At 37.5% G+C, this 14,767-nt stretch overlaps 1 protein-coding gene across 1 annotated transcript in view; it reads left to right on the forward strand.

Annotated features, from left to right (window-relative positions):
- The window catches only part of TASP1 (taspase, threonine aspartase, 1), an 87,649-nt gene that overhangs the window by 34,081 nt on the left and 38,801 nt on the right, over nucleotides 1-14,767 (forward strand). Inside the window, exons 8-9 of the mRNA XM_010148001.1 lie at nucleotides 5,291-5,410; nucleotides 6,345-6,423. Coding sequence (XP_010146303.1) covers nucleotides 5,291-5,410; nucleotides 6,345-6,423 — 199 coding nt within the window. The remainder of the gene's footprint in view (nucleotides 1-5,290; nucleotides 5,411-6,344; nucleotides 6,424-14,767) is intronic.

Here is a 14,767-nt window from a genome sequence, read left to right on the forward strand (position 1 = left end):
GACTCTGGAGCTGCAGACCTGTCCCTTTCAGCAGGACTTGATTGCTGTTTCATTGTCTATTTTGACTCGCTTGCTTCAGCCCATAAGCTGCAGCTTAGTTTATGTGCCTCTGTTGCTACTACTGCCCACTTGTAACAAATTATGGTCATTTTTTTTTCTGTGACATTTTAGAAGTTGGGAGAAGAGCAGGCTACAAGGGTTGTTAACAAAGTTCAAGTTGAATGGAAATGATAACTATACAGCCTTTGTGATCACTTGGAAGTGTTAGCTGCTGGTAAATTTTACTAGCTAAAAAAATAAATGTACAGCTTTAAAAACTGCTTTTCAATAAATGTCAAATTACACCAAGCTCAAAAGAATAGAGGCTGTTTAAATTTAATAAAGATTGTAGAGAATAACTAGGCAGTGTAACTTACCAAAAGACTCATATTCTGAGTAAATGGAATGTTCTCTTCGGTGTATTTTTCATTGTTTATCCATTGTAGGATCTGTAGGACGTTATTCTATTGTACACAGAAAAATTAATTAATAACTTGACTGAATTTTGAAGTTGTGAAAAATTGAGACTTCTTTTTAAGTTGTAGTGACATATATTTAGTTAGAAAATTTTTGGTTTTGTGTGAATTAACTAAACGTATTCATAGGAGGACTGGCCATGATGTGTTAATTCAGCCAAATACCGTTCTGAAATTCTTAACCTTAAGCACCAGTAAACCTCAAAAGTAAATGTTTGTCTTCTTACTGTTAACCTGTCTTTTACCGGAGGAAATTGTAATTGAAAGTAGCTTACTAGAGTTTGGCTAAAAGCCCTATTTTTGTCTTCTGCTATTGCAAACTTTTGTACAACCATGCTGAAGTTATTTGTAAGAGGAGTTGTCTTCTCCTGGGTTTGAGTAAGTGGCACTAAGAATTTTCCATGCACATACCTTTTTTTTTTTTTTAATGGGTTAGTTACTTGTAGGCTAGTTATTTAACTCCTTAAATAACATTTAGTTTGAGGTTTATTGACACCGATTGGGTTTTGATCTAGTTTAACATACTTACTCAAGTACGTGTGCAACAGTTTGAATTGTATGTATGGAATCAGCAGTTTCTTATTTTTCAGCTACTGCTTAGAGACAGTAACACTGAACGTATTTTAAAAAGAAAAATATGTCTCTGTTGCACAGAAATACATTCTTTTCTTTAAAGAAGTATTTTGGGCATTATGATTTCTGTCATTGGTCATCTTGACTGTACCACGTGAACTTTTAGCCAGTTCCAGCTTGAACTCTTTGGGTGAGCAACAGTCGATGCGCAGCAATACGCAACATTCCTATTATGTATGGTGAATTTTAATCACTTAACTTTTCCTTCAAATCTAATTTTCGATGACTGTGTGAAGGTAATTGTAAGTGTAGCAGTCAGCTTTGGCAATCGTAGTGTCTGTCTTAGTTATTCGTGCAGTTTGAACAGGAATTTGAATTTTATGTATTTCCTTTTCCTTAATGAAAGGAAATGTCCCACATCCATGCTGAAATGGTCTTTGGTAATAATGCTTTTCAGTATTCAAAAATAACTGCAAAGTCCTTTTAATATGGAATAGAAGCTTAAATACTTTTAACCCATTCCTGTTTAAAAAACCCAACCAACCAACCAACAAAAACCCCTCACCTGTAGAATACCGTGTGAAATAATTCCCTCACCTTGAACATGGAGATCAGACAAAATGTTCTGTATGCATAGCAAGCAGCTATTAAAATGGAAGGGTCGAGTTGTCTATTGAGCTGTGTATGATTAGATTGGAACTGCCTCTTTTCAAATATCCGAATGTTGCACCAGTCGTGCATGCTCTGTCCAGCTTAGATTGCATCAGAGAGTACATCGTGCTGTGCTGTCAGTTGCCATGGACGTAATGGCTTTTTCCCTTCACGTAGATGGATTTAGAAGTGTTTCTTTAACACACACTAAAGAAAATGTTGCTTAAAAGATTGCCTTTCACTTTGTTAAATACTGTTGTAATCAACAGAAGTGCTCCTTCAGGAACACCTTAAATCTGATATTTAACGGAACAAGATGTATTAATTGTGAATGTATTATTTTTTAGATAACACTATGCACTATTGTTCTTCTCTCTGTTCCTACTCGATCTGTAAAGAGCCAGCATGGGACATAACAGAGGATTTATCTGTTGCCCTGTTCTGTTTTGAGTAGGAGGTTACTGTAAACCCCTGTATTTTTACGGGAATCTACTTGATATAATTATCATCACTACTATTTTTTTGTGTGGATAGTTGCGTAACAGCTCATAGATGTTAATTGCTTCAATCTGATTAATTTTGCATTTTGTCAGTTATGATAGTGAGAGATAAGATTTAGTGGTAATTACTTTTCATGGAATTTTAGCACACTCAAGTGCAGAGGGAAGAGACCCTTCTCACCAGTTGCAGTCTTCCTGATTCCTTAGGTGCATAATGCCTTTTTGTATGGAGAAGTATAGGAAGTTCCTTTCTTAAATTGCGATGAGCTCTTAACTCACTGGTTCAGAAGACCATAGGGTTGTCAGTATAGTTTACGTACGCAGAAGACTTTTAGTACTGAACTGTAGAATTGATCCCTGGTGTCACTTGTGTGAAGTCAGTAATGTTGAAATGGGAGCAAACAAAAATAGGTCTAGAATACATCTGACAACATATTTTTTCCCCATTGCATATGGAATAGAACTGGTTCTCACTGGTTTTCAGTTTGTTGAGTAAGGATAAATATGGCATCAGCAATTATTTTTTTTCTGATCACAAAAAAAGCCCCAAACTTACTGAGAAGAGAAAATAAGGAAGTCCGTTGTTTCAGTGATACAAACTTTGTTCAGAAGGCTGTGTGAGCCAGGTTAAAAAAAGAATGCTTCCCTTAGAAAAGGTTTCCAGACTCCTAAGTTGCCCTGTCTAAAAATAAAGTCAAAACAAGCTCTACCACTGAGTTAACAGCAAATACTGATAGGAAATAGGTCCTATTTTAAGGGAAATAATGGTGAAGAAAGTTTCTATGCAACATATACTTGTAAATGCTTGTGGTTTCTTGATTAAAATATCTTTTAAGAAAATTAATTAGTGGTATAACTTTTGAAGGCAAATATTTCATGCATGGGAGAGCTAAAGCGGAGGGTGGATGGCAGGTTGGGCAAATAGTTTTACAGATGATATGGAAAACATACTGATCTATACTGAGCCTCATTATTCTAAAATGTATTTCTGTTCATTATGGGACCCCCAACTGTTTGTTTTAGTATGAATTAAAATCACACAGGTGACCTCAGTTCAGGCATTTCCTAATTTTGACGGGCTTGATTTTCATGTCTGTAGTCATCTATTAATCAGAATTTTTGTTGTGGTTATAATTCCCTTTGTTGTCCATTCCCTGCCCCCTTTTATCAAGACCTGTGTCATATTAGTAGTTCTTCTCTATATAGAAATTATAGGATCATAGGAAAATTCATTTTGGGAAGAGGACCAGTCTTCTCTTGAAAACATTTAGGGATGGGAGTCTGCACTTCCAGGGAGCAGCCTGCTCTGCTGCTTAAGATCTTTTCAGTCTGTTGAATAGTGATGTTCCAACTTGGTTAATAATACCTGAATTAGGTTGTGGCTGGCAGTTACAGAAATATGAAATACATCTGCCCATGAGATGTTAAGGAAGTGTTCCTTAATTTTCTTTTATTTCTAACAGTTGGAGAAGAACTTGCTCTTTTCCTATGCCCTTTGCTCCAGTCCTCAAAATTTCTTTTGCCTCTGCTTCTCCTACCTTCCCTGATTCTGGTTTTTACCTTCCTGTGCTTTAACTTACTCTTCTTCCCAATACCAGTTGAGACCCTAGATCTGGAATTTTTCACTGCGGTCTTTAAGCAGTTATTCTGCTTGACTGTTAGGACATCCGTCTGTTTGGTTTAATACTGAATATAGATAGTGCCAGCTTCTGAGTGTAGAACTTGTTCAGGGAGATCTAGATGTAGGGGAAGAGAATAAACTTACTGTTATTCTGGATAAAAGCCAAGGATGACGCTCCTGCTTAGGAGTTCCAGTTGCTTGAAAAATACTGTAGAACATTTGATAAGTGATGCTTTATGGCTGAGGAAATTTTAATTAATGAAGGGAGCTTGATAATTTGAAGTTAAATAGTTTGTTGTATGTTTTTTTTTCTTCCTCCCTCTGGATCCTAGTCCAGAAAACATGCATTTATATGAATAGCTTAATATCATTTGGCATTATTTGCTTGGGTAAGTTTATGTAGGATTTTTTTTTAATGCAGGTGAGCTCTTACACAGGAAAGATCGATCAGCTAAAAGCTTGAGGGCTTGTGCAACAGCAGTGTTCATCTTTGGAGTATGTGATGGATGATGTGTCAGTTTTGTTTATTCATTTTATTTTATGTACACTGCATGCTGTGTGCCGTCAGAAAGTGTGGGATTGGGCATGAAGCCAGAGTGCCTTGCCCTGGATTCTGCAGAGAATGGAACTGAGGGCAAGCTTAGGCAAAGAGGGGAACACTGCTCTTTCATTTAGAGTGAACATGTTGTATTAAGAAAGGGGGAAGGATGGAGAGATCCAAGGTGAGACAGCAGGCAGAGAGCTTGCATCAGGAATGGACGCTAAAAGACCCCTCCTCTTATGGAAGCAAATCTGCCTCTGAAGTGTGGGAAGTGAACACTTTTCTAAGGACCAAGTGGGGAGCACAGGGTGATTTGTTTCAACTAGGAAGCTACTGAAGACTGCTGAACTGAAAACACGTCTGCGAGAAAGAGTCTGTGCTGGGGGAGATTTCTTCTCAAGGCTTCTATTTGTTGTTTTGCTCAGAATATCAGAATTTTGTGTTTACATGGCAAGCAGCTTCTTGTAGTTTTTTGGTTTGGTTTCTTTTTTTTTTAATCATACATATCTTTAAAGATCAGAGTCTCTGAAAATGTCAGCTTCAAGATTGTGGGAAAGGCCTTTTCATATGTCATCTTTGGCAATAGTTGCTGAACCATTTCTTAGTGGACAAGTGCCCTCCAAAAAACCAGCTCTTTTGGCACTTTTGTAGTAAAGGCAGGTAATCTAAGGATTGGATGAGTTCTGAGATGTTTATTGCCTTGGTTCCAGAGAAGCTTTCTTGGAAGATTTTGGGAAGATTTACCAGCACAATATGCACGATGATAGATTTTGGTTTGTTGATCAGCCAGTCACTTGGCTTTGTGCACGTTGGTTTGCACACTCTTAAGAAATAAAACCTGACTTTAAAATACTATTTTCAGTAGACGTTTCTGTTTGTGTATCTGCAGGAGAATGACTCAGGAACACTGGATACAGTTGGTGCAGTTGTTGTTGACCAAGAAGGAAATGTCGCTGCTGCTGTCTCCAGTGGAGGTTTAGCACTAAAGCATCCTGGAAGAGTTGGTCAGGTGATCATACCTTTTCAGTTGGGAATGATTGTTCAGCAGCTGTGACAGTAAGCAAGAGCTGTGATAGCAGACTGATGTTCTCCCTTCATAACAAACTCTGAAGGCATTATCACTGTGTTGGAATGCAAGTTTTGTTTTTAGTGTCCTCCATAGTCTTATAAAAGATTGATAGGTAAGAAGTTGTTCCATAGTTAGTTAGAGCTATTAATAAGTTAATTTCTTAGGCTTAAATACCTACTTAATACCACAAATAGTCTCTTGGATGCTTAGAGTGTTTTCAAATAAGATTTTCATCAACATTTAGGGTAGCTGTCCTAATAAATATTTTAATGATCTTGTGAACTAGTAGAAGTGACAAAGGTATTAGAGGAACATGTCAGGTATAGGCATTCCTTATTGTTATTAGGTGAGGGAGTTGTGAGGTGCAGCAGAAATGTCATACCCCATTGCTATACAACTGTATTTTTGGTTGACTTCTGCCACTGCCCTAAAAGCAGTTCTCTTTTGAAATGTATATAAGGTTTTCTTTCAGAACAGCAGAGTGAAAGGGACTTTACATAAATGGAGAACAGCTGGAATTATTTTGTCATTTGATATCTCTACCCTCATTTTCTGTAAGTTAGATTAGACTACTGTAAGTCTATGATAATCACTCAGTTCTGATGAATAGTAAAAGAAGATGCAGTAAAATGGATTGGAATTGCAATTTTGACTGTTACGATTCTTATTTATCTTTTGTATGAATACTTGGATTTTTCTGGATTTGTTTTTGTTGTTGGTTTGGGGATTTTTGGGGTTGTAGTTTTTTGGTGTTCTAATTTATTTATTTATTTATCTATTTATCTATTTATTTATTTATTTATTAAGTGAGGGAAGGGAGCAAACCAGTGACCTTGTATACTTACATTTATGAAAGATGCTCTTCTTTCCTTAGGCGGCTCTTTATGGTTGTGGCTGCTGGGCTGAAAATACAGGAGCTCATACCCCTTACTCCACTGCTGTGAGTACTTCAGGTATTTACTACTTTTATAAATATTTCAAAAAGTTGCTGGCTTTCTCTGTAATTACTTTACAAATTCCAAATAAAGTATTTCTATGAAAGGTGAATTAAAATATTAACATTATTTCCAAACTACATTCTGCACATGTATCACTTATTTACATGTAAATATACAGACATATGTAAATACTCTTTTTAAATCCATTAATTAATCTCTGTTGCTTGCTTATATTGGTCTTTCACTTAATTGAATCCTTATCCTGTTTAAAAGATTGTGTGTTGTACTGAAAGGATGTACTGTATTTGTTGTGTATTAAGGGACCTGTTGTCCTTTAAACAAGTTCTGTTTTAAGCCTAATCACAGAATGTTAGGGTTTGGAAGGGACCTTTGGAGATCAATCTGCTTTGGCGGGGGTTTGGACTAGGTGGTCTAGAGCAGGTTGGACAGGAATGCATCCAGGTGGGTTTTTAATATCTCCGGAGAAGGAGACTCCACCACCTCTCTGGGCAGCCTCTTCCAGTGCTCTGGCACCATCTAAGCAAAGTTTTTCTTCATGCTGAGATGGATTTTCCTGCATTACAGTTTGTGCCTGTTGCCCCTTGTCTTGTTGGTGGTCACCACTGAATAGAGTCTGGCCCCCATGCTTTTGACACCCACCCTTTAAATATTAATATGATCGCCTCTCAGTCTTCTTCAGGCTAAACAGACCCAGCTCTCTCAGCCTTTCCACGTATGAGAGGTGCTCCATTCCCTTGATCATTCTTGTAGCCCTCTGCTGTATTCTCTCCAGTAGTTCCCTATCTTTCTTGAACTGGGAAACCCAGAACTGGACACGGTAATCCAGATACTGCCTCACTAGATCAGAGTAGAGGGGAAGGATAACGTCCATTGACCTGCTGGCCGTGCTCTTTTTAATGCCCCCAGGATACCGTTGGCTGCCTTGGCCACGATGGCACATCACTGGCTCATGGTCAACTGATTGTCCCCCCGGACTCCCAGGTCACACTCTGCAGAGCTGCTTTCCAGCAGGTCACCCCCAACCTGTACTGGTGCATCGGGTTATTCCTTCCCAGGGGCAGGACCCTACCACTGGTCTTTTTGAACCTCATGAGGTTCCTCTTCACCCAACTCTCCAGCCTGTCCAGGTCTCTCTGAACAGCAGCACAGCCTCTGGCGTATCTGCCACTCCTCCCAGTTTGGAATCATCAGCAGACTTGCTGGGGTGCCTTTGTCCAGGTCATTCAACAGGACCAGACCTAGTACCAACCCCTGAGGAATCGTGCTAGCCACAGGCTTCCAGCTAGAATCTGCACCGCCGATCACAACCCTCTGAGCTCTGCCGTTCAGCCAGTTCTCAACCCACCTCGCTGCCCACCCAGCTAACCCACACTTCCTGGGCTTACCTACGAGGATGTTGTGGGAGACAGTGTCAAAAGCCTGGCTGAAGTCGAGGCAGACAACACCCACTGCTCTCCCCTCATCCACCCAGCTGGTCGTGCCATCGCAGAAGGCCACCAGTTTGGTCAAACCTGATTTCCCCTTGGTGAATCCATGTTGACTACTCCTGGTAACCTTCTTTTCCTTTACATGCTTAGAATTGTCAGAATGCCATCTGTGTTAAACACACAATGCCTCTGTGACTTGGAAACCTTCTGTAAAGGACTAAGGTAATTAGGGGTCCTTTAACATAACAGTATTTTCCCCTCCAAAGTATTTAATTATTATATTAATGAATATTTAAGTGAATTTTTCTTCATCTGTCTTTTCCTCTCAAAAGGAAGGGGAAAAGGCAAAACCAAATTACTGGAATAAGTGTCTTGGAAAACAGTTATTCAGAAACTGTGGACTTAATGTAAGATTAGGGTAGCTTCTCTTCTCTTCTTTGGAAGTCCTGGGATCCTGGATGCCCCAAAGCATTTTGTCGATTTGATGTCTATCAGCCAGCTATTGCACAGCGCTTGTCTGTCGGTTGGCATGCTGAGCTCTGGAGATGCCAATTGCAAAACCAAGTTTGTCAACAGATCTACTAAATGTAACAGGACTGAAGAAGGGGAAAAAAAAACCCACAACCCCCAAACAACCCAAACCTAAAGTTAACTAGGAAGGTGGCACTCACTGCAATGTAAGATTTGAGTGTATAAGCCAAATGATGTTTTTCATTTCTCCAGAACAGATGTTTGAAAAGATAACTATTGTTACACAATGCCCTATGAATACTGTAGAACACAAAAGCTTTAAGTTAAACTCCCACGTAAAAGCAGTTAAAATTACTGCATTTCAGATGTTCTGGGTTTTGGGGTTTTTTTTCCTTTTTTCCTCCTAGTTTTGTGAACAGTCTGAAAGAGAAAAATTACTTGTAACACTTCTTCATAAATGCTTATGTCAGGATGCTAAATTTATGGTTTGGACCACTGCTTAATGGTCAGTTATCAGTGTTCAGTCTAGGGAGAGATGAAAAAAATTTGCAGAGTTCAGAGTTAGGTAAACTCTAAAGAGTGATACGGAGTTTCAGTCCTGTTGCAGAAATAGCAGGGAGAAGGCGGCAACAGGGGGTAGAACTAAGATTTGACAGAGTCTGAGGAGAACTGGAAATATGCTCTGTTGCTTTTGAAGTCATACACCCTCCTAATTTCCCCTATATTTAAGTCTGTCTTTCACTGTTGAAAATTTTGTGTAGATATTCACCCTAAAGTACAATGTTAGTAATAGCAAGCGTCTTTTTTAGTATTTATACAAAGGAAAGTTCTTGTGAATGCAGGTGTCAGAAGATCTTTCTACTCAAGGGCTACCATTTGATTTTACTTTAATAAATGCTTACCTATGTAAACAAATATATTTAAGTATTGTAGTATTGGGGACCATAGTCATTAGCGAGTTTAAGTCCAATATTGGAGATTGTTGGTGGAAAAGCTGAGAAGGACACTTGAATTTTTTTAATCTGTTGTTTACAAAGTCAGCTGGATTAGAAGTGCAAGTAGTGGCAGGCATTCTGATACTTTTAAAGATCTGGGTTTAACGATGGCCTTAAATAGAAGCTTCCTTTCTTTTTGCTGGTACCAATTTTATCTATATAGTGGTAAATAATTTCATGTTATACTATTTATAACTATTGCATGGATTATATATATGTTTCTTTGTTTCAAATCCTCTAGCTTCCATGACATTACATGAATACCAGTCCCAGCTAATTGAAATAGACTGCTGGTGGTCTGTGAAGTGTGGCCATCTGTTTGTTCAGTGATTGGAAATTCAAACTAGCGGTGTTTAATTAAACTCTTGTTTCTGGTTTGTCTTTAAAGTGTGTGTGTGTGAGAGAGAGAGAGAGAAAGAGAGGGAGATAGAAATGTTTACAGGAAGTGAGAACTCTTCTTGTAATCAATACCATTCTTTTTTCCATTTTCAGAAGCTCATGTTGTTTTATTTTGTAACGTAATTTATGTTTAGTGCCATTTTAAAATATATTAATGCCTGACTCTTGTTGAAAATATGAGCATCCGAAAACATGAACCATGAAGTTAATTAAGCAGTAGAGATGGAAAATTTTTGAAAGATTAAGTTATAGGCAAGGTTGAAAGAATTGAACTTATTACTTGGCTGGGTCACAACAGGAGATGAGGATGGGCACGTAAATGTCTGCAAATCTTCAAGAGGTGAAGTCACCAAGACTAAGCAAGAAAATAATATGTTAACTTAGATTGTTAGATGAAATTTTTAGAAAAAGGTACTGCTTAAACTCTAGAAGATTCCTTGATTTTGAAAGCTCTAAGATTGACAGTGATACCTTAGAGAGGATAAGTGTTGTCACTTGGTGTACCTAAAATCAGGCTGTATTTGTAACAGTGATTATACTCCTCTCTTGTAGGTTTCTAAATCGGTTTTGTGTGGACCTATGCTTAAAAACAAAAAAAGGCAACAAAAGAATGTTGCGTGTTTTATGTAAATAAAAACTGTATGTGCATGCACATTCACTTCATGTTTCATTTCACCTACAGACACATACACTTCTATATGTAAAAACATTTCAGAATATGTACATAAAATAACTGACATTTACAATCAGTTTTGATTTTTGTGGTTTTCACAATATAACATTTTATTGGTTTAATTTCATGTGTCTCTTCATTTTATTTTGTGTTGTAGTAAATTGGGCACAAATTTATCCTAACATTTTCTACAGGGAAGTTTTTTTCTCTTGTATGGGATGGGGAAGAAGAAAGTTAGGCCTTGGTTGGTGTGCATATTGAGTACTGTTTGTGTAGACTTTTAATATTTATTGTTAAATGACTTCATAGAATAGCTGATTCATCAAATCATGTTTGGAATTTTTAAAAAATCTTGAGTGAAAAGTGTAGGTATGATTCCCTTAAAGCTTCATCGAATGTATGCTCAAAATTATGAAGTATTAATATATGTTAAACCAAGTAATTTTAACTTAAAGATTCTTTAGAAAATAAAATGTTTCACATTTATGCTGGTTTACACTTTTAAACTTATTTTAGTGATAGTTGGGGTTAGAAATTCAAGCCTTGAGTTTGTTAGATTAGGCATTTGCTTCCTACAAGCAATTTTTTTAAGGGCCATGTTTTGTAAACTATTTTGATTCCATACATATGAAATTGTTCATTTCTTTGAGTTTGCAGGCTATGATCAGCAAAAACTTGAATGGGTTGGGTAGAACCTCTTGTGTAAAATAGTGATTCAAAGTCTACAGAATAGAAACTCTTGCACATTGAAATCCATGCATAGTTGACAGGAACATAAGGATGGATATGTTGGGTCATGTTTCAGATAGAGGGTGTTTGCCTGTTTCCATGAAAAAGTACAGGACTGGGTAAAGTATCTCCACTGTCTTACTGAAGCTTCTAGCAATTTGTGATACTGGGACTCTATAAGCTCGAGATATCTTTGTTTTTAATAGGTCAGGATGACTTTCTCAAGATTTCTCATTTCTTTTCATACTTAGAAAACCAGTTATTTAAATTTTGCTGGGAATGTTTTCTTATTCCGTGATGGTTTAGCTTTGTAGAAACCTTCTTGGAAGAAGTGTCGGTTTAAATGCCACAATTAGTAGGTTTTATCCTTGAATTTTTATTTTGTTCTAAAATCCTTCTATTGAAGCTTCAATTTGAGACATATCTTTCAATACCTTCCTTATAAAAATACACACAAAAAAAGGCATCATGATAAAAGTACTTCATTAAAAGTATTTCCAAATTCATGTAGCTTTCTTTTATTAGTCATGTATTATTTGAAGACATGCTTTTACATCTTGATCTTCCGCTGTCCCTGTGGATGCTGGCAAGCTTCTTGCTTTTCCTTGTTCAGGGAGGATTTGGTATTAGTTCTTACGCCTTTAGCAAGTTGTTTCTCAAATATTTTTTACCATTTTTATTATGATTTTATATAGAATATGCTAATGGTAGTGGTTCTGAACTTTTTTGGGCATGACTTCAACTTTTTGAACAGTGTTTTCTTACCTCTAACAGTTTCTTGGCATCGTTGTTTAGCTACACTGTCTTTGGTTTTATTTTATTGACTTTTCAGAAGTTACTTCATGGTTTATAAAATACAGGATATTGTAAAACTCATATTTTATGGCTATAGTTTAATAGGAGGTGGGACAATTGAAATCCAAAGATGAAGACTTTCTAAAGACAGGATAGGGGAGATGTTAGAATTTAGGAATGACTGTCAATATAAAAAGCTTTAAATTCAAGGTTTATTCTGTAACTCTCAGTCTAAAATTCAGTTTCTGTATAATCTTTGTGATTTCCTTGTATCAATTTTTGGAGACAATTCAGTGTATCAACTCTGGATTATATTCAAATTAGCTTATTAAAAAAAAATACAGTTGGGGACTTTATTAGCAACTGAAGGATAAGCATTATGGGAATTCTGTAAGTATCTCAAAACCAGTATTAAAATTCAAGAAATTCAGAGTATGTTGCAGTTGCAGGCATAGCTAAGATCAACCTTAACTGTGACATCTAGCAACGTAATGCAAGCGCCATTCCATGCAGGAATGGTGGTGGTAGAAACTGAGTGAAAGCTTGTTAAATGGGATGAGGGTTACCAGTGGCCTTTATTTAGTATAAATGTAACAAACAGCTAAACTGGGGTTTGGATCAACGTAGTAGAAGGCAGATCTTTGGTCTTTAAAGGCTCATGCGTACACATGGGCACACATTTGGACATGGACACAGATGCAAACAAAACAGCTTCCCCTTTAAGCACCCCCACCACCTCCACCTAAAAATGCCAAAACCACACTCCTAAGACCACTTGGAACTCTTTAGTGAATGTTTTTTGTTGGTATATGAATGTAAACACAGGAAGATGGGTATTATTTGGAGGGAAAACGTTTGTGAATAAAATTCGACCACAGGGGAAACAATAGTCCATTTTTTGACTGTACTTTAAATAAACACTTCCTGTTTTTTCCTGAACATAATAGGAATCAAAGACTTTGTGTATATTCTTATCATTCAAAATAATATCAAGTGTGACACTGAATCTCCCCCCCAGTTGGAATTTTCATGATGATTGTCAGTATTCGCCTACTAACTGTGCCAAATGTAATACTGCTGGGGTAGGAGGCAGGCTATGTTTTTCCTGGGAGACGTTGAAAAATAGTAATTCTCTTTGGATATACAGAATTTAAAATTTAAAGATAAATATACAATTTAGAGTATCAGCTAATGCAGGAGACTTTGAAAATGCAATGGTGAGTGGAAATGAAGAGACGGAGAAAAATGTGTTGCACTCCTCTTTACATCTTTACAACAGTAGGTAGTAGAAAGCATACCGAGCCGTTCCTCGTGCATGGGTGGTGTGCTTTGTGTACGTGCATCAGCCCTTGAAGCCAGCAAACCTTCTAATATCGCATTTCCAGAGATAGACGGAAGGTCTTGCGTTATTTACAGAAATGCAAAAATTATGTAACACAAAGCTGCAAAGTCTCCAGCTTTTACTGGAATACGTTTGAGGAGAATATTTGATACAAGGAAAGCACAGTGATGTGATGTCCTAGGGACAATATAAATAAACCTAATTATGGTTTACAATCCTAAAGAAAAAGGAGTAGCTTCTTTAAATGTATTGAGTCCCTGTGGAAATACTAATCAAATTAACAAATAGAATTGGGCTTCAGGAGTGAGCCCAAAGTTGTATTTTACTGAGGAAGTAGCAAGGATATCAGATTTAAGGATCCAAACTGAGGTGTAGTTGAGGATTGAGTCTGGGAAAAGTCTTTCAATAATGCGTTGCTCTTTTCCACTGCCCTGGGTCTATTCCTGATGGACTGAAAATCAGGTACAGATAACAGCAGTGTTTTAGGAATGCATCACAGACTGTGTATTCTGTGTAAATAAGCAGAATGTGCCTGACTCCCTTAAAAATTTGTTGTGTTGGTGAATTCACCAAGATCCTAAAGGACTACCTGTTGAGGTTTCTGGTCAAAAGCAGTGGCCTGTATTCTCATAAAGCCATTTCAGGGATTACATCAAAATACTTCAAAAGCTGTGTTGGGTACATGTACCTATATATGATGCATCATTCTGTGAAGTGAAGAATAGCACGTTTTTATTGTGAAGAATGACAGAATTGTTTAGCTTAGAAGGAAGCTCTGGAGAACACCTAAATCCAGCCTCCTGCTCTTGTCTTCAAGATCCTTATTGATAAGGAAGTAAGTGTATTCACTCTTCCTCTCCCTGCCTTTTCCTGCTCAAACATTTACTTTTTGTTCATATCTTTTCTTTGTGGTCTGTTGTGTGCCTTATGGATGCTTTTGCTGGCAAAATGGAACAGGTCATGTGGAATAGGAGATAACACCTATGGAGAGATGGCTTGTGCTTGTTAAATTGGTTGTTGAGCTATGCCCTCAGCCAGCATTTCAGTCTCTCCTTATGGAAGCCATTGAACTGTAGATTCTTACCTGAAAACTCATTTTTGACAGGAAAATCTGTGGAGTGAATATTTTTCTAGGAAGCTTTAATGCCAATAAATTGACTAGGATTTTGGGTTTGTGATCTCCGTGTGTCGAGGGCAGTAGTGGCTGCACTGGAATCCCCAGTGACTGCCAGTACCTGGGCAGGTGCCATTTGTCTGTCTGGCCTGTGTCCTTCGAAGTCCGTGCTCCAAACGTCCAGAGGAATTTCACATGCAAGTCTTCTATCCGGTATAGATTGTTTGAGTTATGCTGTGGGAGATAGATATTATGATACAGTTAATCTCTTCGTAGAAATAGGGGTTATCTCTCTGTTCTGGTCCTGTAAGTTTTGGGGAATAAGGGGTAATTTAATGTATCACAGATGAAGCAGCTGCATGTGGAGAAGAGTTATGTCATTGTTCCAGAGAA

The sequence above is a fragment of the Eurypyga helias genome, unplaced genomic scaffold, assembly GCF_000690775.1.
Source record: "Eurypyga helias isolate BGI_N326 unplaced genomic scaffold, ASM69077v1 scaffold803, whole genome shotgun sequence".
Taxonomy (NCBI): Eukaryota; Metazoa; Chordata; class Aves; order Eurypygiformes; family Eurypygidae; genus Eurypyga; species Eurypyga helias.